The sequence below is a fragment of the Corvus hawaiiensis genome, chromosome 3 (genome assembly GCF_020740725.1).
Source record: "Corvus hawaiiensis isolate bCorHaw1 chromosome 3, bCorHaw1.pri.cur, whole genome shotgun sequence".
NCBI classification, from domain to species: domain Eukaryota; kingdom Metazoa; phylum Chordata; class Aves; order Passeriformes; family Corvidae; genus Corvus; species Corvus hawaiiensis.
The window spans coordinates 87,700,110-87,727,525 of NC_063215.1; the positions used below are offsets into that span (position 1 = coordinate 87,700,110).

General features: G+C 34.9%; 1 protein-coding gene across 5 annotated transcripts in view; it reads right to left on the reverse strand.

Moving 5' to 3' along the window:
* KIF6 (kinesin family member 6) overlaps positions 1-27,416 on the reverse strand; it is a 157,734-nt gene that overhangs the window by 81,653 nt on the left and 48,665 nt on the right. For all 5 annotated transcript variants that reach the window (XM_048298808.1, XM_048298807.1, XM_048298806.1 and 2 more), the window contains 4 exons: positions 26,475-26,578; positions 11,322-11,427; positions 10,312-10,450; positions 8,068-8,280 (listed from right to left, as the gene is read on the reverse strand). In XM_048298808.1, coding sequence (XP_048154765.1) covers positions 8,068-8,280; positions 10,312-10,450; positions 11,322-11,427; positions 26,475-26,578 — 562 coding nt within the window. The remainder of the gene's footprint in view (positions 1-8,067; positions 8,281-10,311; positions 10,451-11,321; positions 11,428-26,474; positions 26,579-27,416) is intronic.

Genomic DNA, 27,416 nt, shown 5'->3' on the forward strand with positions numbered 1-27,416 from the left:
CAGCTCTTTGTATAACTGTGTAATCATTTCAAATGGCAAAATTGCCTTAACTTATGGAAGTCCTGGACCAGCTCCTACCTGACTCTATGAATAAAAAGATCAAAGACTGTTTTCAGTGTAGCTTGGTAGATGGTTACAGCAGAGCATCTCAACCATAGATTTGTAAGAGCAGCCCCTGCAAGGAAAATCAGTAAGAGCTTTTACCTGACCTAGAATTAAAACCTACTGAACTTACTGAATAAGTGTGGAAAACCAAATGTCACCACCGTATCTCTAGCTGTTAGCTCATTTCCACTTATGGGGTTATTCTTTGCTTTGACACAGATGTCAATAATTGTCTAATTTTTCTCAAATTAACCTAAATACAATATAACCAGCAAACATAATGTTATTCTTTCAAAAGTATCCTTCTGAACTTACAGCAGGGCTAAAAATTAATGAAACAAAGGCACAGTTACTAAATAGATATTTCAGAGTTAAAACTGTAAGAGACAAAAAGATGATGCACCAGAGGTAAGTGAACTGTGCAATGATTTTTTCAACAAAAGCATCCAAAACTTAAGAGCCAATTGTCACGGGCAAACAGGCATACAAAACTTCAACGGAAAATTTGTACAAGACCAGAAGCATGAAACTGGCCTGCAACATTTGTATGAAACTTAAGCTGCTTAAATGTATTGCAAGTATCAGAAAAAAAAAAGTAGGGATTTGTGGGATATTTCCAATAATTCCAACTTTGGTTTTATATTCAAATATGCTGAGACTAGAGTCTCAAGAAAAATATCTGCTTCTGCTAGGAACAGAATGAAAAAATGCATTTTTAGCTTAAATACATACAAAAAAAAAGAGAGACAGAACTCTAGACTATTATATTATTTAGCAGAATTAGCAATATCTGTACAGAAATATCTGAAGTTTACGCTAATAGAAGAACCGTCTACTATTTTGATGACCTGTATGCATACATAATGTGCATGTAGTGGCTCTGTTAAAAGGCACTGTAGTCTCTCGGGACTGATGTTCATAACAACAACAATACAGAAGAAGTTTTACAGAGGTATTTGCCAAACCTGACAGTCAATATATAAAGGAATTTGAGCAACCTTCAAGTACGCAAAAACTTTTGGAAGCATATTTTACCTCTAAAATATCAAGAGTTGAAGAGCTTCAGCCACCAAAAAAACCCCAGAACAACTTTAAGGAGTTAGTTTGAAGGATCCAATAGCAATTTTAGACAGCCAAAATACGGCTAATGAAACAGGAAGCCAAAAAGATTTGAAATAGTAGAGAACTTCCAAAGAACACTAAGTTACATTTAGCAGACTAATCTGGATAAGAGAACAGTAAACTAGCATAAAAATACTGGAAAGTTTCCCCATCTAAACAGACTCAAGAGCAAGGCAGTAAAAACTGCCAAAAGCATCTCTAGCAAGCTTCCAAACATACGTTCCACATCAGAAGAGATTCCCACTTGAGAAGTGGAAAGAACAACATGATGAGCATCTTAGAAAAAAAAGAAATGTTTTCTAAAACCAAATAAATGTGGAGAAAGAAAAAGCTGATGATGGAAGCAGTAAGTTGTTTTACATAACAACATTTTCAATATATAAGTAAGTTTCAGTGTCTCTGAAAAATTAGTGAAAGTACTGTAATGATCTGCTCCTCACTCTCATTAAATCCCAACAGGTTACAAAATTTGCCTTTGAAGTTACAAATGGGGACCAAGCTTCAAAAAGGAAAATCTGGGCTTCATCTCCTAAAAATAACCCTATGTTCATATTTATACATACTTAGTCAAGATGACAAAAGTTGTAACACACAGGGTTTTATCACTGAATACCAATTGCAAGAGCTCACTTTAAATCCTACAACATGTATTTATATTTCTTTGTCACAAAGAATGGTCATCTGTTGTTCCTTACAGAGGTGTTTCTTGAGTCTCGAACTTCTTAACATAGCTCTTTTTTTGCTGTTCACTAATCTCAGTGAGTTCAGTTCAAAGTCCTCAAACAACAGTCACAGTGGGCTCACTGTGGATTCTGTCAAAATAAAGCTCTCGGAAGCAGTACAAATAAAAGAATAGATTTTGAAAAAAAACCCCAAACAAACAAAAGAGCAAGCCCCAGAAGTTAGTTGAGTCTCCCATAACTCACAGAGTTAGTCTACTTGGTATTTATTGCAATCAGTGTGCATTTAAAGATGGTCATTCTGTTTTAGAAACTATTCTGAGTTTTAATTTTTACTTTTTGTTCATGTAATAAGATAAAAAGGGGCCTAAAACTGTGATTGTTAAGACAAACAGGGATACCAAAATGTATAACAGCACATGACAAAGTAAAAATTTCCACAACTACACACTACAAACATGTCTCACTGAAGATAGACTTCCATTCACATTTATGACATAAATTGGAGCCTTAGCAATACATGTTTTATCTGGTAACTTGAAATACCAGAATATAATTGTTTTAAGATTATCAGAAGCAAAGCTCAATAAAATCGTTCAAAAGCTTATGCTGACTGTTAACATTTGCTGAATTTATTTTGAGGCTTTTAAAAATATGTAAATCAAGCAGTGAAGTCTGACACTTTCTGCTTGATCCTTAAACTTGGCAATAAGGAAAAATATATTGTAGCAAATATCATTCTACATTATAGAAAACATCTAATGCTTAAGAAACTAGCAAAACAACACATCTTGTTTTAAATAGTTGTTACAAAGATTTAACAGTAGCAATGAAATATGCACTACATGTTACTAAGAGCTGGTAGAAGTTCATCTGGAGAGCAAATGGAATATATACTTTTTCCTGGATCTTTAATAGAAATGTAGAACAAACTTTCTTTTCTGACTAATGAGAAACATCAAGAGTAAGTCTGAACAGTGCCCTAAATGCACCACTGATCTCTTTTGCTGGCCAAATAGCAATAAAATGGCTACATCTGTTTGTTAACAAAAGTTCTGTCATGAGCACAGTGCCGAGACTCTGCCCCCAGATTCCCAAAGCACTACTGGACACAGAAAATATTCCAAGAAACATATAGGTTTGCTCGGCATTTAATTTTTCTGAAGACTTGAGACCTGCCTTTTTTTCTGAACTGAAAGACATAGAAGAGATTCTGATGGAAAAACTCAGTCAGTCCTTTCCCTTAGGGAACTTTCTGTGGGTCTTCAACAACAGGAGGAAGCATTTTCCCCAAATTATTATATAAACATATAAAACAGACAAGATAAATATTTTGAAAAGTCTTAATACAAGACAAAAATATTTAGCTTTCGGAAATGAGCAGTATGTGTGTTATCATCACTACTTTCATGCTATCCATAAGCATCATCTGTTTATAGAAACTATCTCTCACCTTACATTTTAAAGTCAGCTTGTCAGCTCTTCAGCAAGGAATGCTCTTTTATATAGGTGTTTGCAGAGTGTCAAGAAGTGATCTTAAATCATGAATGGGATACATAGGAGTAAATTCTTCACAGAACTCTCAAAAAACCTCACAACTTCTCAGTGAAAGATAAAAGAAATGGCTCAAAGTGGTCAAAATATGATCCTGATTTTTAACAAAATCTTTTGTGAGAGCAAAGTAATCCCACTCAAGTCCATCAGCACATACAACCATTTGACGCTCTTAATAAGATTTACTGTATTCTTTAAATGTCACAATAATTTTCTGTTAACCAAACTGTTTATATTTCAGGAGAAAAACAAATCCAGCAGGAGAAAAAACGGTATCATACGTCTTTTATGCAGACAGAATTATCCTAAGAAGCAAGCAGCAGTCTGAGACTGATTTCAAAATAAGACTTTGTACAGAAGGAGTGATATAATGCAATAAAAGTAAAATACAACACAATGTTTATCACTCCACTGTCTGATGAAGTCTGATTTTTTCTTGTTTTGCTAGATTCATTCATTCTTTGATTTATCCTGAAATTACTAATATTGACTTAATTCCTAAGAAAGATTATATGTAGTTCTACATTTATATCTCCAGCAGATAAGAATTATTAATACAATTAAAGCTGCAGTAGATGCTTTATGATGAACTAAATGATTATATTAAAAGTAAAATTGTTGAAGCAGTTGTGAAGCTCAGGTGATTATGCTTATCTTTTTATTTTCTGGAATGTTCATCTGACCTGTAATTTAAATTCATAGCCAGTTATGTCTGTTTCAGATTAATGAAAGATACTATGATGCAATAAGTAACAGCATCTACTATGTTAGACTATTTTGCTCCCTCCCCCTCATGTAGTTATGGATTTATAATTTAGAGAACTCTCTGATGAAGGATGGGTATTGAAAGGCAAGTTTTCCCCTTTCAGGGTACAACACTTGGACTAAGATAACAAGTTCTGGTCTGTTCACTCTAAGGTCCCTGTCTTACGCCATCAAACCTCCCTAGAGATGGGAGCTGACTTGCCAAAATGACAGCAGCAGACAGCCTTCCACTGCTTTCAGGCAGCCTGCCTACCTACGACTCCTTCCTAAAAGAAGTCTTCTGGGATCCAAGAAAAAGAAATCTGACAGCATGTAAACTGGCATCATTTTTAACGGAAGAATTCAATGCTGTATAACCCAATACCAGCAAAGAAACCTAGGGCATTACTAGGACACTGCACTTGCATCTTCCTCTGCTGCAGCTATCAAGAACATCCTAATCCAGACTCTGACACAAACTGAAAAAGCACAATACTAAACACAACAATGATCCACAAGTGCAATTTCAGTCATTCTTAGTTAGGTCTTCCACTGGTTTCAAACCTCATGTTCAACAATATTTTACTAGTGACTTTATTTCAAGTATGATATTCAAACAAGCAGCTAAAGACAGATCTGTTCAGAAAAAATACCTTTTAACATTGTATCAGACACCGACAGAGAGCTATGGTTGCTCAGCATGGAGAAGAGAAGACTCACGGGAGATCTCATTGTGTCTTTCCAGTACCTAAAGGGAGCTTATAAAAAGGATGGAGAGGGATTTTTATACAGACAGATAGTGACAGGATAAAGGGAAATGGTTTTAAACTGAAAGAGGCTGTGTTTAGAATAGACGTTGGGAAGAAATTCTTTACTCAGAGGGTGGTGAAGCACCAGAACAGGTTGCCCAGAGAAGTTGTGGGTGCCCCATCACTGGAAATGTTCATGGCCAGCTTGGATGGGGCCCTGAGCAACGTGGTCTAGTGAGTGGCATTCCTGTCCATGGCAGGGGGTTTGAAACTAGATGATTCTTAAAGATCCTTACACAACCCAAAACATGCTATGACTCTATGGAGTAAACTCTTTACGACTTAGTATTAGCAGTCGAAAATATTATAGAATGGTGCCCAAAAATCTACTCAGAAATCAAATCTGGGTGTTAGGCCTTGTCACTCCTTGAGTCTGTACTGCCATTAAAGGCTTCTGTTTAGAGTTTCAGGCAGACACATGGTGGGCAAAAGGCAGAATGTACAGGAAGGTAAATACTACCATATGTCAAACCTTTGAAGATATATTATGTTCACTCAGTTTCTTCTGAAAAACCATGAACATCCAATGTAGGATGGACGGAAAAAAAGATAAATTACAGCTGTACCTGTCAAACATGTACCATTGCAGAAGTCACTACTCATTCACCATCAAAGTCAGCCTGCTGTGGGTCAAATTTGGACCAGGAATTGTTTTACTGCTGTGATGAGATCAAGACATATTTCCTGTTATCACAGATTATTACATTAAGCTCATCAGTGAAAGAGTATGACTGCATTTCTCCTACTTAAGCAGTGTCTGGATAGGATAGACAAGAAACATGATTACACACATCTTTCAACATGCATATGGTCCTAGATCATGTGGAAAAACATGGTAAGAATATTATTCTATCTAATCACAGAGTGATAAAGATCTGTTTCTGGGCAAGCAAATGTTAAAGCTACACAATAAATCAACTGCAAAATAAATGAAAGGTTCTAAATAAAATTAATTATTTGTTTGTTTTTTACCAAATTATTAGACAGACTTTCCAACAACTATTTCATTAAACTAATTTTTTTTCCTATACCTTCTGTTGATTTCCTAATTTAATTGTTTCCAGGATAAGGAAATGAGATAGGAAAATGGAAAACACATCAGAGACACTAGAAATACTGTGTTATATTGAATTAAATCAGGCTGATGGCAGGTTTGAGAGTACACAACCAAATAAAGCAAGCTAGATTGTTAAAAAACTTAACATATCACAGTCTTTGTGCCGTAAATTGAAATTTTCATAAATAATGTAAAGTATGCAAAGTGTTTAAGTGATGAAGAATAGCTTTAATATTACACTAAAGCTTCTACCTGGGAGTTTGGCCTTGGCTCAGGCCCAAGCCCTTTCACAGTCTTTAGCGAATTCTTAAAGCCTATAGACAAAAGGCATATATATACAGTTCAGACAGATTTTGAAATTAATGGATAATTTTATAAGGATGAACATTATTTTCAGGCTTTCAATAGATGAAAAATGAGGATCTGTGCTCGAGTGAGAATGGTGCCTTGTCTAAACTTAGCAAAGGACCACAAAATAGTTTGGTTTGGAAGGGACCTTGAAGATGATTGAGTTCCAAAACCCCTGGCCATGGGCAGGGACACCTTCCACTAGACCAGGTTGCTCAGGGCCCCATCCAGCCTGGCCTTGCCACTGCAGAGTGCAGGAGATAAGGTTCCACAATCCAGACAACTTGAGCTGACATGCTGGTTCCTACTTTATGTTCAGAGAAAACTCATATGAACATACCTACACAAATGTTCGCAAAAAGAGAAAGCATTGATCAAAACAAAGAATTTGCTAATGTGAGGGTTTTTTAAAGACTGAAGTGTGTCACTATAAAAAAGATGCAATTATACTAGTCATTTGTTGATAAAATAAAACTATTATTTGCTAGCATATTTCTGAGGTAATGAAAAGCTTTGTGTTAGAAGGACATGATTACATTTAGTTAATACTATTGTGACACCAAATCCAATAAATTCTTCCTATAAAATGAGAAGAAGCATGGTAAATAGGGAAAGTAGAAGGCAAAGGGAATTCCTCAGTAGCTGAGCAACTGAAACAAAATAACAAGTGTGACAATTGACTAGTTCGATTACAATGCAATTTTAGAGGATAGTTGGCAACCTTAAATAGGTTAAGAACTCCATTCCCACTGGTACCCTAACAAAACCTAAGTTTCTACTTGCCACCTGCCATGTCTGAGTTTCAAGCTGAAAACTCTCTTTTCTTTCAGCTACCCCCCGCCAAATGCAGAAAAAGTATACAGAAATATAATCATTAATATGTAATAATTATATGTGATAATCTAGGATGAGGTATGTTCTTTATCAACAAAAACATAAGCACTTCTAGAACCTACCGACACCAAAAAATCTTTTTATTTGAACAATTCAACTAGAAAATGAAGAAAACATGAAACCATGCAAGAAAAATCTGTCTACAGTTACTGGAAGTTTTTTAATGTGGACTTTGAAATGAACAACTTGCAAGAATATTGTTACTTATTATCATAAATAACCAGCTTAAATGATGTAAGGAAAGAAAATTTCAATGCTCAACAGTCAACCCTTTTCAAATAACCACTCTAAAAACTGCCCTACTTATGTAATCCATGCTAAGTGGTCAATATTATTTCCATCATTTGAGTTGCTTCTACAACGATTTAAACATGAATTTAAATCCCGTAGTATCATTTATATGGATAAATGGAAATGGATCTTCCAAGGGAAAATAATTTCCTAATATTTTTAAGTGAATTATGCTCAAAGCCCCATTTTTTTCTGTGAATTTACTCAAAGAATCAAGGGCTTGCAACTGAAGTTATACTATGGTTCCACAGGGCTGTTCAAGAGGTATGCACATAAGTTTGTAAAAGACATCAGCACCTTTAGGGGGATTTAAATTTAAAACCCTGCATTTGTAGATACAGAATTAGAACAATATGACTGATACTGAAAACAAAGCTTCCTTGTTTTGGTTCACATTTGAATGATATGTTGTAAATCATATTGCAATAATCCAATAACTGCTCACTTAATTAATTGCACTAACCTGTTTCTCTGGAAAGAAAAGGTGGTCTGGGAACGGAAGAGCTGAAATCTTTTGCCTCTTTCAGACTAAAACATCTAGATGGACTCTGACTTTCTTCCAGGCTCATAGAAGGAGACTGCTCCAAGACTGTAGAACCAGCAGAGGTGGCGTTAAGCTGGGAAAGAGCATCTAGTGCTTTCTTTTTTTCTTTTTTTAGCATAGTTACCAGAATATCTCCAAGATATATTAAGGAAATAATTACTTTTTTTTTTTTAAAGCAACAATCATCATTGTTTATCCATAAGTATTTTTTTTTTTTTCAAAGTGGAACAATTCACATTATGGAAGCATATGTACGAATGTGAACTTAAAGTTGGACACATTCTTTGCAATTATTTTCATCCACCTCAGTTTTTCCAAACAGCAGATTAATTCTTACTAAAACAATAACCAAGTCACACATTGACCCCAATTGCTGATCCCATTCAATCAACTCCTGATAAAAGCATTTACAGACAAACAGGATCTCGTTGCTATCATGGTAGACTCTTTTTATTTTTTAAATTCTGCAATAAACAAGACTTCCAAACAAAAGAAAAAGCTCTTAACTTACAGGTAACCTTGCAAGTGCATTTCATCTGTAAGCTTTTCACAATAAGGTTTACTAAAATGCAAAAAAAGTCTTTAGGAAATTTCTTGCAATAACACTGAATTTACTGGAAGTGTATTAGATGTAAATACATTTTGCCTAAGAGCTTATGGAAGAAGTATAGTGGAAATCCTGCATGCATTCAATCATGAACGCTGAAGTCCCTGTGATATGTTTTTTTATATGCTATTCTTTTTAATCCTAATTAATCTTCTAAATGAACAGCAGAAAATCTAAGTAGTGTTTGGGGAATATTATTAACTGGACTAAGTAATAATAATAAAACACTTCCCAATTCAGGTTTTATGATAGCTTCTAGCTACTGTAGGCAAGAAGGAACTCATAGTTTATTCAAGACCTTCCATACTTCCCACCACTTCATCACATTAGACATCTTATTAATTTTCCAGTGATGATGTACTGTCACTTAGCCACTGCAGACTCCCTAAATCAGTCTTGTCTTCAAAGTCTAAATTCTTATATTCTTTCTATTTAATTCTTACATGGATTTACACAAGTTTCCTCGTTTTATTTCTGTGAGCAAAGCTGTATAAATCTGTTGAGCACAAGTGGATTTGATAGAGATATTTTGGTTTTTTTCTCATACTAATGAAAAAATTTATTTAGGAGGAAGTGTTTCTGGGAATTCAGATATTAAAATTCACATTAAAAAACTGAAGAATTTTTTGAAAGGAATGAGTCAGTGTTTTAGCTAAATTTATTTGAAACTGCACCTTGGAAAAACAAAATCTTATCATCTGTGACAGAACTGAAATAGGAAATCTCTCCTGCCACCTCAGTTCAGACGGGTAACATGCTACACCCCAGAGAAAAATGCCATTCTCATTTGACACCTAAAATTGAGCTGGAATTCTTAAGCACAAAGAATGAAACCGAGTTTGCTCTTTACTAATAACTGTGAAAGAACCCGTTACCTTTACATTCAACAACCCCACATTTTCATTTCTCTGCTGTATTACAAACATTCCTCACTGAGTAGCCACAAAGCTGGGGTCACAGTGGCTGCGGTTTGCCCACACATCTGTCAACCTGCTAAAAATATCTCCCACCCATTGCGCTGCAGTGCAGCTACTCGTGTTTCCTGTGAGGCAGTGAAATGGACAAAGCGCTTCTGAGCAGTTTAGCATTCTTATGTGCAAAAAGCTTTAAATTTAAGTGTAAAACGTGCAAGTTTTATATTTGTTCTAAGGGCAAATAGCCCAGCAGTCCCCAAAGCAACACTTCATTTGGCTAAAAATAACACATACAGGAAATTCTATTCTTTTTAAGGTAATAGATTGGTCTTTATACAGCATCGGAGTTTCCCCCTCTAAAAAGTAGCTTAATTTGCTTGAGGTGAATGTTTTAGGTGTGGCCTAATCCACAGTAATTGGCTACTGGCCAGACCATTCTAAACCTAAGTGTTGCTTGGATCCAGGGTTCTGATTTGGGTAAAAACTGAAAGAGAAGCAGGTGCAAAGCAGAATTCCTGTCACATAAAAGCTGGGAATTGAGTATTTGCTTTAACACAGTACAGACTCTCTCACACAAAGAAAAATGGTTGTAAGTCAGATCATCTCAAACCCAAACAATACTTTTTCCCTCAAAAAGGATACTGATTTCATTGTCTCTTTGTTGCAGAAGTCCTTTCAATTTTTCCAGTTCTTCTTCTGCTTCTTTGTTACTGTTTTTTTCTTCAGAGGTGTCTTGTGAGAGCAGTTTTTTTCCAGAAGTCGTTGGACGATTCATTATTTGCTATTAGGAGAAACAAAAAACCACACCCCTTTAAATTTGCCTCCATCTCTATATTCTATTCTGAGAGTCTAGCTATAGTAAGAAAGGTAACACCTTTCTAGACCCTTGACATAAAAAAAATCATGCCACAGTTGATTGTCACATTATATCCATTGTGTCAAGTATGAAACAAATTGTATTTTTTAATCTTCACTTGCAAGGGTACAGTTTATTTTACTCTTTCTACACATAGATTCCAGTGTTCTCTAGCATCAAAGGATTTTCAGTATTAAAAGTATAATTAAAAACTAATTACTTAAGGACAATAAATTAGGATCAGGGATGTATACACTATTATTTTGGAAAATCTATATCCCAAAATACAGAAAAGTATTATCTTCTATTGCTTTCCCCATTAATTTCACAATTATCAAGTGTATCTTTTTCGCTCAATGATTCAGAAGGGCTTGCAACACCTTCAGAAGAATTAGTGTAACACATAAAGGGATATACTGTTCTTAATCTACATTTTTACCACTTTCAACACAGTTTGTCCAAAATAAAGCCTCAGTAATGCTGGAAATACAGATGGGAATATCTATCCATATACAAATAACTTGTCTTGTTGATTCCAGTAGCTCCCAGTGCTCTCTTGCAATTTACTGCATGCTGGGGTCCTTGCTGATGTTTCTATAAAATGCTGCTGAATTTTTCCAGAGAAATTTAAGTTTTCCATGACTCCTCCACGCACTTTAAAGTTCAATTGTTTTTCAATTACTTTTCCAGTACCTCTCCACTGCATTTCATTTCTTCTAACACTTTTCAACCATGAATATCTCCAAGCTATTTTCAGAGTGCCAGCTACGCTTTCATCTCTGTTTAAAAAAAATACCTTCATGTGAGCAAAGCAATACTTGATCTTGCGTATGTCAGCACCAACATCCAGAGAGCTACCAGGATCATTATCTTCGAGAAATGTTTCAATTAACTCATCCAACCTGGAAATACATAGCGTTTTTTAAGGGAAGAAAAAAATATCACAAACAAGCAGACAACTCTGCAAAATGGTGCGTCAAATGCAATACAAAATGTACCAAGCTGCCTGATATTAGCAGGCTATTTTTCTTCCAGGCCCAAGCATTTGAAATGTACTTTTGTTCTGATTAATGAAAGCTGCATTTGATACTGAAGATTCTACAACTGCAAATCTGAACAGACTGGCACACGCTAAGGAACAGTTCTAGAACTAAAAGCATCTAAGAAGGAATATTTTCTTTTTCTCATTTATTGTATAAACTTTTGCTCTTCTGCTATCTCTTAATTGAAAAGACTTAAAACCTGCTGTCTCAGAAGACTAGATTTTAAGAGGTTTTGGGCATAGGGTTTGTTACTATATACGACTATTTGTGCAAAAGAAAAGTCTACTTTTTCTATTACAATAGTCAGCAGATAGCATAGCTTTCATGCATAAATTACCTGCTCCAATCACCAAGCAAGGCACACTATCTTTTAATGCAGATATTTATACATTTCTCAAGGACCTACTGCTCTTCCTCCGAGTAATGAAATGTAGTTAGCATTTTATTCTCTTGCAATGTGTTCTTTACAAACAACTAACAAAATCTTCCTCAGGGAGAAACAATTATTTCCGTAATTTGGTCTTCATAAGACAATCTGGCACAGAGAAGCACCTTCTTTATTTTGCAAAACTAAATTAAAATTATCAGACTGGAAACCTACATAGGCATAATATAGCATGTTCTAGGCTGGTTATCACATCTATACAGATAGAGTCAGACTTCCTTTTGCATGCTGTCACCCTCTTTCCAGGTCTCATATTTCAGGATGTATAGCAGCTAATTCTCAAAACAAAGGAAAGAGGATTTCTAAGCCCAAACTAGACCCTTAACCCACTTACTAAAGCACATTTCTGGAAAACTGCAAGTGCAAATCCAAACTCCATCAACTGGGTTTAGATTTATGGCTTCCTAGTTCCTGAAAAATGCTGTTTCAATTATTTAGTAGGCAAATGGTGAGCAACAATGACAGGCATATGCCCTGTAAAGCATAATTTTATCATTTAAATGTTTATTTAGGTTATCATCCTCAGAAGATGAACTTAAGTTCTGAGCCTGAGCCAGGGTATCTAAGGTAGCTGCATCAAGTGCCCAGCTGCCAAGAAGGGCAAGAGCTCATCTCTGCGCCTAGTGTTTCTTTTGGACTATTTTTGTTCAGCTCCCCACTTAATATGCAAGCCTTCTGAATGTAACTTCATAGCCATTTATCCTCTTCAGTTACAGGACTGGGAATCTTGTTGCCATTTTATTATTGGAATCACTTTTCTGTAACCACATACAAAAATTTTAGGCATTATAATATCACAGCATCCAAAGTTCACCCTTGAGTATGTTTTCTGGTGTTTCTCTGCTTCTGAAGATTTCTCTTACTGAAATTCCTCACATTACAGTAATAGGAAATCCCTGCTGGAGAGTGAAAAAATGAGATACACAACAATCATTAAAAAAAAATCATTATTTTCAGGACATAAATATCTGAAAATCAGTAGCTGCAAGACTGGAATGAAAATTGGAAAACATAACAGAAAGTTTTGGTATTTATCTCCTCTAGAGATAGGAAAGTGCCAATACTCAAAACAGAAGAAAAAGGAAACAAGAGGGTCAGTTTCAGACAAACTTTGCTTTCTCATTTTCTTTGTTTCAGTTAAATAACTAGAGCCATATATGTTGTCTATTCCACTCATTGAATGTCCAAAATTCACAACTTCTGAAATTGTAGGACACTCCCTGAAGTCAACGTGACCTGTACACGTGGAGAGCTTGAAGGAGAGGATATTTAAAGAGAAATATTAGCAACAGAAGAATTACTGGAAGTGACTTGCTTCTCAGCTTAAGAGACCACAAAATTTACTCAGTAAAAGAAACCAAAATTTTACTTATTGCTCCATGACTTTTTACTACATTAAGAGTACAACAGAACAGAAGCCAATAGTACAAAGTTACTCATGCTCTCTGCAGACACACTAAGCACAAAGGGCAGGAGAATTAGTCCTTCATCCATGGAGGTAGGCATTTGTGTAAGCACTGGGAAAAGAAAGGCATTTATACTAATAATGAGAAAATGTCTGTGATTACACAGACACAGAATAAGTCAGTATTTGTCACTATCTTAAGTACCTTATTGGTTTCAGTAAGAAAGAGGAAACAAGTAAAAAATATTTTTTGATAATTAGATTGTCTAGACTGACTATATGAAGTCATCTATAAAAATGGGCCTTTGATCTTGAAATAGAAATTATGAAGGAGATGTTTTAACCTTTCAAAGATTATCTGGTTGCCAGGGATTTACCCATACTCAGATTACAACAGATTTAGGCTACGGGAATCAATAAAAAAAATTGTACTAACTTGCACAATTATCATTACCATAATCTGAAAATATTTTAAGAGAAAGATAAAGAATATATAATTCCTGAAACATAATGCTCTATTTTTTGAAATTATTATTTTCCAGTCAAGAATCAAGGTTCATTTGTTAAGTATACCAAATTAGACAAGCTGTAGTTATAGATATAGGATGCTATTTCCTCTCTCTTACATTACCTTTAATGTGTTTTGAATTCTTGAAAAAACACAACAGTCCAATTCATTTTTTGATTTCCAAGAAGTATATAGAAGCGAAAAGAGATCTGAGCACCAAGTCAAGTCTGAAATAGCACAATGTAAATCAGAAGTTATAAACCAATTCAGCCTCTTTCCCAGTTGCAGGAAACACTACATTGTCAGTGTATTTTTAGATAAATTTTCAATATTTCATTGTTAAGAATGAGAACAAGAAAAGGAACAGACCATCCGAGTCTAAATGCTACGGATAGAACAAAAAGAAAAATAAATTAAAAAACAAAACCAGCCATGCAAATCCCCATGAATAACAGCAAAAGAAATCACTGCCTCCCTCATTCTTTTAGGTTTCCATGTAAAATACACCAGAACTCTTTCTAAAATAAACACACAGTCTGCCAACATGCTGGATATTCTGGGAGTTCTTCCAGAATATTGAAGCACTAAACAAAGGTACAAAATAAACCATACGATACAGAGGCAACTTGAAGATTCTCTTCTCAATGAGTATATCTTATTAAACTGAACCATCTTTTGTTTAAGTTATTTAGCAGCTCAAAAACTGTCAAAACAACATACGAATTTGTACAGTAACAAGATCTTCAGTTTTACAAATTGAAAAAAAGACAACAGTGCTACTTCATTTCCAGAAACATTCACAAGATTAAAACATTCACAAGATTAATCAAGGAGACAATGAAGAATCACAGGGCAAGGGAAAAAAACCACAGATGAGAATAAGCATAAAAAAAGAATACTGACTGTACATTTACTTTTTCCTAACATATATTAGACAAGGTATATCTGTTTGCTAGGTGGCACAAAAACAAATGACAATAAAACTTACAAGATGAATATCCTTTTACTTCTCATATTCCTGACTAAATCAGTTTATTATTTATCTCTAAATACATCCATAAAAATAAAATTAAATATATGGAATATATGAAAACTAGAGCACAGAATTACATAAAATAGGGCTCTAAAAAATTTATGAAATTCATATAGGGCACCTACAGTTACAAGTCCAACACATTATTTGTAGTCAAAACCATGCACAGGCTGTAGTCATCCTCCAATAGAGAGACAGTGAGAAAAACGTTTTTGGAAATAAAGGAGAACCAAAATAGCTTTTGTTTTTTATTCTGTAACTTTCGAGAGATGGATAATACCATTCTCCTCAGCAATAATAGCATCTTCTGATATAGCCACCTACGTTTGATCCTTAGTTCTCTACAAGGAGAATGCACATCAAACAGCTTTCCTCAAACAAAAGACTTTTGCAAGAATATATGTCAGCAAGAACTGAACCAGAAAAACACATTAAACACCCCAACACTGAACAAGGTAGGGTCTAGGTGTTTAAGAGGGGCAAGAAACTCACAGAGAACAAGAAATCCAGAGAACTTTCTAGCAAATCTTGCTTTACTGGCCAATGCAGAGGCATGGGTATGTATCAGAACAAAGGTAATATGAAATCATGAGGTAAAATAAAAGTGTTCTCTTTCTAAAGGACCTTCTTTCAACTCAGTCATAGTAAAACAACAAAAAGGCATAGGAAATAAAAGTATTTTTAGTCAGCTATTGTGGCTCAGCCCTGAGACCATACACCTAGACCTCTCTTAGTCTGTCAGTATGTCCTATTTTGTCTAAGAGTTGAGAATAGAGTTTCTTTCAAAAACACCTGAGCAATCAATCCTTATATTTACTTATGCTATTATGCCAAGGATAATGGCCAGCATTTTCACATCCTCTCAAAACAGAAATTAGGAAATAAAGCTGCTCAAACAAGGGCATTTTGTTAATGAACTTGCTAAAGGAAAGAACGTGCTTGGCACAGAATTTATACCTGAAAAATATATATGAAAATTTTCTAAGTACGTTAATGAGCTTTTCTTCTCCCAAAGCAACCCAGGCTGAACCTTAATTTCCCCATGGCACATATTGCCAAAATCAATGGGAAAATAATTTAGAAAAATCATGTACATAGGTTCTACAACATGACTGAGAGTGCCAAGGTAACTCATAAACCAGAGGGAAGGAAAAAAGCCCAAATGCTTTGGTTCAAGCATATAATGAAAACCAGTTAGAATTAAGAAGAAAAAAAAGCCAACTAACAAACACACTAAACCACTTTCCATAATATTGAATATATGTGAACTCTGCTCCTTATAGTATGATATTTTGTTTTCCTTTCTTGACTATCTTATGAAGACTAGCATTACAGCAGTGCTGGACCTTGTTATAAAAGAGATGGACTGCTGAAGAAATAAATTCCTGTTTTGACATTCTATTTCTCTGTATTAATGTACAAAATGAGCTTTGCAACATATAAATTGGTAGCAAAAAGAATAATCCCCTACTAAAATTAAAATTCAAGATAATCAAGCCAAAGACCTTGTAATGAAATGACACCAAAAACCAAGTAACAAATACCTGCCATTCACTGGAGCAGAAAACTGGATGAAGAGATGATCTCTGTACTAGCATCTGAAGATCAACACCAGGAATTTTATTTCACACTGGAGAGATCCTTATAAAAATATACTTAGCTCTAAGAATTCACACTGCTCTGTTTTTAAAGTCAACTTGATGGAAAAAAGCCATGATGGGAAGCTGATTAATTAACTGAAATTCAGTGGAAACCTAATTATTGAACTAGGTACAAGCACTGAATTGAAAATTACTGAATTGCTACTTGTCACACTTAACTGCTCAGTGGAAATATGCAGTATGTATATGTATTTCAGCATTTCGTATTCTTCTAACATAAGATGGTCAATTTAATTTCTTTAAATTTGAGGGAATTTTGTTATACTGGGGAGTTGCATCAGAAAAGGCTCCATTAACCTGAAATAGAAGTACCTAGGCACAAGATACTTGCACTGAAATATTAAACTAACATTAAAAAAACCCCCAAACCTAAAAGTATATTTTGGAAATCCTAAAAGCTCTATTTTTGTGTAGAAACAAATATTAAACTAATAGTCTTTTGTTTGTTGTAGTTAGTAACATTAGCAAACCAGCTGCTGCATTCTTTAGTTTTAGCTTAGTAAGGCTCTCAATAATGTTTCCATGCAGAATTTGTGCTAATCAAAACTGAGCATGGATGAACACAGTTAATGTCACACGACAGGAAAATCAGCGTCGTATGAAGATGTCTCTTATAACTCATGGAGATCCAAACTGGTTCCCTTTTTTTTTCCCTTTTCTCTTGTATTTTGTAAGGTAAAGTATAGAGCATTAAATATGGCTTTGTGGGATATGCCCAGCCCCTGCCCTGGAGGGAAGCCTGCTGATAAAGAGATTGCACAACCTCCCAGCAGAATCCCCTTAGAAAAGGCAGCACTGTTCAGTTACGGCGACAGAGGACACAGAACCATGATCCTCTGGGAGACCCTATGTAGATCCTTTGGCTTTTTGTAACCCGTTTGGCTTTGTAACCTATTGGCCTCTCACACCCACCTTTGTATCCCCATAAAAGAAGGCTGGATAGCTCAGTCGGTAGAGCAAGCCTGTCACTGGCCGCCTTTCACAGGTGCAGGACAATAAAGTCATCTATGTGGGAATGCCACACGGCCCTCTCGTCTCTCCTGGTCTGGCCTGGAGATTGTCTCGCAGAGCAAGAGCTGAAATCACTAGCTGAAAATCACCAAAGAGCTGTTAGCCTCTCTGCAAAGGCACTCCAGCAGCTGAGGGAATGCTGCACAGCCCCTGGAAGATGGTTCCTCGTGGGACCATCCCCCCCGACCGGTCACGGCTTCCTGGGTCTGAGCTACAGACCCCACACCAGCTGCCACATTGTTTAATGTTATTAAAGTAGATGAAGCCGCCAAAGGCAATTTTTCATAAATTTCCATTCTTTTAGTACTGCAAGGTTCTGCCCTGAGAACAGCAGGGCTAACTCACACTAATAAGAGCAAGGGTGTGCTGAAGCCTATTGCCAGAACCCTGCTGTATCAGAAAAAATAGTTTTCCCAATAGAAATTCTCTAAAGGAGCAAGAATAAGAAAGTATTAAACAAAGACCCATTTTCTGTGAAAAACAGCAGTAAACAAAGAACGGGGCTTTCTCTCCCAATGCTCGTAAGAAAAAAAAAGACAAAGCAACAAACAAACAAAAAAAGGAGCAAAATATTACACACAGACAGAAAAGTTTTTAAGTCAATATGAAGAGAAGACTATTAAGTGACTTAATAGTCAAGATTAATAGACAAGATTAATTTAAAACTAATTTTGATAGTGGCCTTTTACATACTAACTTAGTACAAAAAGAAAGGTAATAGAGTGCTGATCCAGGCAAGTTTGAATCATGATACCAGAATGTGAAACCACAAGCTGTGTCAAGCACAAGTCCTTAGGCTGATGCTTGGAAGAAAACTCACAGTAGATCAGTCATAAACAGTTGGGATGGAAATGTGTTAAACTAACAGTGCTCTTTCATTAGTGACTGTAAATCAGGCCCAAGTTCTTGGTTTAGCCTTTCCCTCTTTATATCTTTTTTTTTTTACAAATAATGTAAACACACACTGTACTGCAGCTTAGAGACGGGTTTTACATTATCAACTTTATTTCTCTTCTGTTACTTTCCACCCTTCAGAAATTCTTCCTTAATGAAGACTGCTTATTGTTTAGACCACACATACATCACAAAACTTCCCTATCCGCATTACTTCAGATTCTGTGCAATTTTTCTGATAGCAAAACTGCAGAATGATTAAATGAGCACTGTGCTACTTCACTTTTACCCATTCATTAAATAACACCCACCTACATTTTTTTAAAAATCTGCTTCTGAATCAGTCATTTGTTTGGATGAACCAGGATGCAAATTACACAGCTGAAATGCATCAGAAAAGCACTCCCAGCCAACAGAGAGTATGTTTTTAAAGTCTGGAGTTCTCAATAGTTTGCAGGATGCACAGTCTCAAAACGCAGATTTGGAAGGACTTGTTTTGACCTTGCTTTATGTGCCATGATTCATTTCTGAGAGAACTTGCCTTTTAACCCCTGATCACTGACACTGTATGTTATGTACCAAAATTAAGTTCACTTAAATAACAATTAATTTTGTGTGTCAGCTGTGAACTCTCTCACAAGCAAAAATCCAAGTTTATGAAAAGTAGGCTGCTAACAAGCCAGCTAATGAAGCCCTTGTGGTAATCAGAGAGGTTGTTTTAATTAAAGGAGTTTGTTTACCTTGACTTTACAATAGTTTTCCTATTGGTAACATAATTGATATCAATTTTTAATAAATATATTAATTCTGCAAATTAAGTTTAACAATGTCTATATTGTTTAAATAGGAACTCCGTATCTCTACAAATTTTAGGAATCCACTGATCTAAAAATGAGTGATAGTTGAAGAAGAAAGAGTATTACATATAAGGACATCTAACTTGAAGCTAAGTTAGCTTCAAGTGTGCATCAGTATGGGAAGACCATGGAGATTCAAAGTAGTGGATTTTATGAATAATGCTATGGAAGATAAAGGGAAAAGAGGAAGGTATTTCCAGGCATTGTTGCCAATCAAATGACAGAAGATAAAAGTACACAGAACAGATCCATATTGCCCTGAGATGATCTGTTATACATTACTGACTGACAGGTAGTGCACATGACAGCATAACTGACATATATAGAGAATAATGCTGTATTCTGTATCCAGAAATAACAGCTTAACTTGTCATTTAAAAAACGTGTGCTAACTCCTGGGTGAAATAATAATAATTAAGGTAACTGAACAGTGGAAGCAGTTACATAAGCCTTTGTGCAATCCCTTCAGTAGATATTTCATAGAATAGTGTTACTATCATAGCCCTGGTATAGTCTGCATTGATTTGGTGCAGTCTTAGAGCAGTGTAGTAAGAGCAGTAAGTCTTTGAGTGTCTTGCATTTCTACAGTCTGGAAGATTTTTACCTTTTAAAAGATAGCTATACAGTGCTATAACAACTACATACTACAGGAGATTCTTCTGAATTAGATGGCTACCATGTGGCAAGCAGATGTAAGAAGAGTTTCTACACAGTCGAAAATCATTAATCATATTTCAACGATGAAATGCACACAGCTCTAAATCTTTGTATCAGTAAGAAAAGGGGTGATTTGGACCGATAAAGACAATAAAAAGATCAAGACAGGCTTATGAGGGAAAAAGGTGCCTACTGCCTGTAATTCTACACACGCAATTTTTTTTTCAGAGAAGAAACATGTCAAGTAGCTTGCTGAGTAGACAATTTCCTTCTTCAACAGCACTTTATAAAAACAACCCAAAAGCGCATACATAAAGGAATGTTATTCACTGCCAGCTAATACTTGTGGCCATAACAACAGTTATGTTCTAATCACTGGAGTATATCCAAAAGTAGCAAGAGAAAACTAACCTTTAGTTTATCAAAATTTAAAAAATCAAAATGTCTGAAAGGTAAGAAGAACTTGAATTAAAATTAAAGAACATAGGAGAAGCATAACAGCTATTCAAAGAAGCCAAAAGTCCTCATATGGATGAACACCAAGATAATCCTACAGTAAAGAAGACAGAAGTAGTTTAAAAAAAATCTGCAAAGTATCACAGATTATTAATTACATGTATAAGCTCAAAAGAAAAAGATTTTCAAAAAGTATTTAAGTTCCAAAAGATGCAAACAGGTATTTAGTGGTACTTTCAGAAGAACTCAGCTGATCAAGTGTTCATGAATTTCAGGGAGATTCAAAATGCTTCTATGATCACTTTTTGGTCATATATATTTGAAAATTGGCCCCAAGATTTTTTCAATCTTAATAATCAACTGGAGCTATGTTATGTTATCTCCACATACTTCACTAATATGAGCTATACCATATTTCACTATTTTTCTTGAAACCATATGACACTAGATGACGGGTATAATTTTGAACAGTAGAAAACAGAACATAGTACATTGTCGACCTCCCTCCCACCCCCCCGCTGAAACAAACTCACTAGGCTTTGAAAAGAACTTTACAGTTTATTATCTCTCAATAGTTTCAATATTAAAGGTGATCAGTTTAAATAAGATTTTTTTTCCCTACTTTGAGGGGCCTTGGAACAAAAACCAGGAACACAGAGAAGTATTTACAATTTAAGCACGTAGCGCTGGTACCTGCATTAGGAATCTGAACTTTCTGTGCTGTTGCTAAAGATTTCATAACATGTAAGAGAAAAAATATCCTCTACAAAAAGACATTGATTTAAGAGCACTCTAAATCAGGCATCTAAGCAAGCAGTTAACGTGAGACATTTTAAGACTACTTTATAGGTAAGGTAGCCTGTTTTTTCTTGAATATTGCCTACACAGCTCATGTTCTTAAATCTGCTAACTTCTACACAGATCTATGGTCTGCAAAGCTGTGTTGACAAAAGGCAAGGTGATAGGCCTTTATTTCTTCCACCTTGCAAATGAAATTGAACACTGACATCAGCAAATAAGAACATTTGCTCTGTTTTGTAAAGGAGGCCATTTGTTCAACAGCTTAACTCTGAGTAACTGTTAAAGCTCTACATTGTACAACAGCGCAATATTGGTAATACTATGATAGCATACAGATGTCACAATGTTGAAACAGAAAAATGAAAGACAGAAAGAAGTAATGAGATCTCCAGGACTTGAGTAAGATGAACAGTATATGACTGTTGAAGTAAAAAATAGAAGCGTCTGTAATAACATATGTATCAGAAAGAAATAAGGTAAAGTTATTAATAAATTAAAGTGCTAAGCCAGTACTTCCGGTCCTGTTCTTAGAGATTTCCAACTGGCAAAAACTCTGGAAGTGTGGGTGCTCTGGAATGCAGGACCTTGATTTAAAATCCTGACTTTCTGGGCACACACTGTAAATTGCTAGTGAGCTCATTTATATTATTAAAAAAAAAAAAAAATCCCAAATGATTCAAACAAAAAGGACTCTCCCTTTTACTTCTGGCATGCAATTCACAAAAAAAAAAAAAATTGAAGGTAATTTAATTCTATTCTAAAGCATAATGCAGAAGCCTGAAAGAGTACAATTTCCTTGTATTTGGGACGTATGATGTTATTTTCTACTTTTTAAAAATAGTTCAAAGAGCTCCTTTTCTAATTTTTTTTTTCCTTAAATAAGAAACTAATTCTCCAGCTCAGAAATATTTAGATCAGCCCTTTACAGCTGAGGAAGTAGAAGGTAAGATCCAAAGCAAGCAATTCAGATTTTGGAAGCATTTTATGATCTACATTCTGAACCACTTATGTAATCTAGCTGCATTTTTTATGCTGTGTTATTTAGATAAACAAAATGAGAGCAGAAGAATTAATTTATGTTTAACATTTATGAGAACAAAATAATAAAATCAAAAATATGACACTAATGCAAAAGCTCACCATTTAACATGGAATTCTGAATTTCAGACAGCTGTAGCTTTAGTCACACGACTGGCAAGCTGCGTCATATTATAATTTACCATTCACAAGAAAAGTCAAGAGCATTTGTTTCCCATTTTGTTTTAAACTTAGTGAATGGTAATGTGACATTGTAGTGATGAGGAAAGCCTATTTGACAGGTTTTTGAAAAAAAAATTAAAATAAATCCCCAAAGATACTTCTTTGATTTAACCGAGGAAAAAACAATCAAGAAGGAAAATCAGCTTATTCATATGCTATCTGCAAATATTTAGCAATTTCAACTGCATTGAGTAGCCCACCAATTTCATTTGGAATGCTCTGAATGTAAACAAGTGGAATGAAGCTCATTATTGCAAGAAATGTTTGGAATTTCTTGACTTATTAAGTTGAGAAAAATACAAAATACAGTTTTCAGATATTATTAATACTTATTTCCTGGGCAATCACTAACAGTTAATTCCTGCAACATACGTAGAGAGCAAAAAAACCTACGCAATACCATAAGCATTTTGTTAGACTAAAAAATATTATTGGATCTACATATGTACCACTCAGTTTCATTTTGGCATCTGTCTTCTACTGAAAAATGCCTGAGATAAAGAGTTGTGTGGGGGAGAAAAAAAAAAATGTACTCAGTGCATGGAGTTTTTCACTGACATGTCTTGTACCTTTGACCACCTGTGGTCAGCATCAAAGAATAAAAAATATAACCCAGGCTCAGAATACTTTCAGCAGATTAATTTTGCTGTGACCTCTGCTAAAATATGTATGATGAATCAGAAAAAGAAGGATTAAAATGCATCCATTTTTTATAAGACTATCCTTTGTAGCACCTCTCCTTGCTAGTCATTATTTGCAATAAAATTAACCACAGTAAGACTTTGGTCAAAGTCTAAGAATTTGGAAAAGAACTAGATAAACTTGAATTATTTATATAGATATATGCATATATATATACACATGTTGAGATACAGTTTATTTAAATTTAAACAGAAGATATCCTAAGCAAAAATGTCTAAGTAGGATTTGAAATACATAATGACCTTCATTAGAATTTCCTCTCTGACATATTAAAAAAACCAGCAATAATAATAACAATAATAATAAAAGAACCCCCTACAACAGCAGTCCTTTATGAACCGTTCTTGGGTGGCCACTTGAAATAAAGCGCAACACAGTATGTTGCATTATCACCTATAATACATTTCTTTTCTTCTTCTGCCTGTCATAACTAACTGATCTGTATGGCTCCTCATAAATAATATTATTTAGGTTTCATTATAGATGCAAAACTAGATGCGAATCCCAACATAGACATTTGCCAGTAATAGTCAATCATGACTTTATCAGCCATCATCCAGGTCCATACTTCTGTTTGGACTACTCACTTGTATATTTATTCTTTAATGTGTACAAACTCTCCAGATAATGAGTAGCTCCAGACTCAGATGGCCAGTCCCAATAAACAGAAGTGTCACGAAGATTTGCTGTGTTATGTATTGATAGACTGTAACTGGAGACGGAACACTTCAGTGCTATCTGCTGATTGTCATAAATGCTCAGAACATTTATGGACCTCAGGCTCAGACATGTAAATCAGCATAGTCACAAATGTTATTGCCATATGAAAGCAAGCTCAAAAAGTATAAATGTTTAAAACCACAGAAACGTATTTTCATTGAAACAGTGGTTTTTTATACTATCATTTCATTATACTTTCATTTGGGTGTTTGAGCCACATCAGCTGTTTATCTGTGAGCACTCTGTTTGCATGAACACATACAAATGCAAAACTCATAAACCCTGACATTTGATATTTTCCTCCCCTTGAACTGTTCTAGAAAAGATTGACTTAGCTTTCAACATTCCATCCAACTGCAGCCCAAAGTATGAACAAGCCAGTCTGACTCATGTATGTGACAGTTATACTCTAGCACTCTGCCTGTTTGAAAAAGCTCTGTATATCCAAATCTTTCTTCTTTTTTTCACTTTAAATCATATTAAGAAAATGATCCCTGAAATTACATCACACTGATGACTGATAAGGTTAATTGTTTGAGGCCCTTCTTGTTTTGTATTGATCCTTAGGAAAATTATTATATCCCAGTCAGCAGTACTTAAGTGCTGTTCTATATTTTAATTACACAGCATTTGTTCCAAGAAAAAACTTATTTTTGGAACAATGAACACATGTGCTACATGACCCTGAGTAAATCTAAATAAATGACAGACTCAGAAACCTTAAAATTTTGCATTGACCTAATGTATCTAAGGTCCTTGGAAGTTATTTCTCACTATGTGACAGTACAGGTAGAAACACATTAAAGTCTCCACCCTGGTTCTTTCTGGAGAAATGGGATGAAAAATTCCTTGTTATGATCTCAGAAGAAACTTTTTGTGATGGTGTAATGCACCCTATACTCTGCTACATAGATGAAAAGGAGAAACATACAACTAACACACTTCTTAGTCACATTTCTGAAACCAAGCCTCCCAGATGGATGCTACAGTGCAATTGTATGCAGATGGTACATTCCTAGTTTTCCTTTGCATAATCATAGTGAAAAAATTAATCAACCATGAATCCATTACACTTATAACCCATTCCTATTTATAAGACTGCCATTCTCATGGCAAAAAGTCAGGTAAAAATCTTAGGAAATAAGATTTGTGAATGTGGTCTTAGAAAAACCAAATGATTTCCAAAATCCCAGTTTCTCTATACAAAGCAAGCAGCAAACAAGACCACAGTGGAAAATCCATGTGACAGATTTTTGAATAATGTTAGGAATGCACTTATTTAAACTAATATATAGTTTATTTAAGTATGTCTGAGTAAAATCACTGAAAGTCAGTTATCTTCTGAAGGGTGAAAAGAAGGGTTTCTTTTTATCCTTCTGCCAGGGCAAAAAGAAACTAACTAATAAGGGCATTTAATTCTGCATATAATGAAAAAGAAAGGTACTTTTCTTTCAATGGCTAGTCTTAGTCACATCTAGCGCTACTCTGTAATGTTATTTGTGCATTTGACTCTCATATGTTTGGGCAGATGATAAATATATATTAACCGAGTAGGAAATGCAGGGAGATTTCTGGTTAGGAGAATACACTGATAACTGCTGATTAACTGTAAATGATTAACAATGGCAACAATCTGCATGAGAAATTCAAGGTTCAAGGTAGCAGACTGTCATGTCTCCAGACTCTCCTATGCATCAGCGGAAATTGCTAGCACTGGTAGCTGTCTTCTGGACCAGTCCCGAGAGAAACTAAAGACCAAATATTCCCACAGCTTCAATTTGGTTACTGTTAATGTACTAATTAAACAAAATTAGGCAATTACTACTTTCTTTATAGAGATGAAGTACAGAGATTAAATAGGCCTATCTTACAGAATCAATTTTTCAAGCCTAGAAATTGAATTAAGTTATTGTGAACATTTAGACCTAAGTAAATACATCATATATAGAAAGTTCTTTTGTGCTGTACTGATCTACAGTACAGAATGTCACCATATTTACATGAATTAATACTGCATTTCAACAGCATGTTCAGTAAAAGTAAAAAGAATATTTGGCTTTTAAGACATTGATTAATTGCGGATCAGAAAGGTGAAATTTCTTTTGGTTTATGTCAAACTAACACTGCAGCAGGATACTTCTCAGCACAAGAACATTTCTTGAACTTTACTCAGATCGCATACCCAGTTTTGAGAGAGACTGTTTTTAATTCTGCCCTATTATATAACACTTCTTTCTGCCTGGCATTTGACAGGCATTCCCATCCTTTGCGTTTACTTTACTTCACTTCCTCAACGCTGAGGCTGCAAAAACACAGCCAGCAGCCTCATAGAGCTTTTCATGGAAATCTGCCATTCTAAACTGGCACCTAACTCCACTTTATTATTCACACAAGGAAGTTTAAAATTCTGAGACGAATTTAAATATTAATGCAAATAAGAAACTGATGAAAAGTATAATAATGAAAGAAGAAAATGAAAGCAATGTAAGACATTACTGAAGTAGCTCTTCTTGGGAAAGCTCTGATGTTCTTTGCTTGCCAGTCACCAGTGCCAACTCATACTTCAAATCCTGGATCTCCTTTTTCAGCTGGACAATCATCTACAAACAGCAAGGCATAAACCAAGCATCACCTACAAATTAATAGCTAGTTTATGATTTTTGAAGTAGAAGGCTGAGTTTAGGTAAATATGATACTTTAGTTTTCTCTTTTTTTAAACAAGGTCTCTTTTCTAAAAACTGTCAAAATGCCTTAAATACACCAAACACCTTTTTTTTCCTTCTTTTTCCATTTATAAACCCAAGAAAAGTCTCCCAAATTCAGTAAATTCTTGTGTTGGAAGATATGGTGGTACAGAAAGAGTTCAAAAGATTTTTTTCAAAAGAGAAATACAATTTGACAAAGGAGTAAAAAGAGCTTTTCTGACTCATTAGTTTTGCCTCTTAATAATGAAAACACATCTCAGAACCGATGCCTTTGTTAGAGAAAGGCAACTACACAACAAAAGTGGTATTTTTTCCTTCCCTTACAGAAACAGAACTTTCAAAATACTATCTTAATTTAAATCTTAAATTTTCTTCTTTTTCATGTAACATTTCATTATTATTAGAATTATAGCACACTATACTTGTAGGATGCATCAGTTGCTAGCAACAAACTGATAGCATAAAGCAACATAATGAAATTAAATCATATTAATAAGCAGCAATGTGAGAATATTACATGGAAAACTGAACTAGATTTTTAAATTCTAGGAAGTAATTTTTGGAAACTGTTCCTTGGGAATAAATGTCTGTATAAAACCAAATTTTACTAATCATTAACCTCTCAAAGCCAAATTCTACAAAGCAGGGCAATATGCAAATCCGTAAGTCTACAACACGAATGAGAGGGCTCTTGGATACTTTACGGTTCGTCATTTAATGAAGCCTCCCTTTG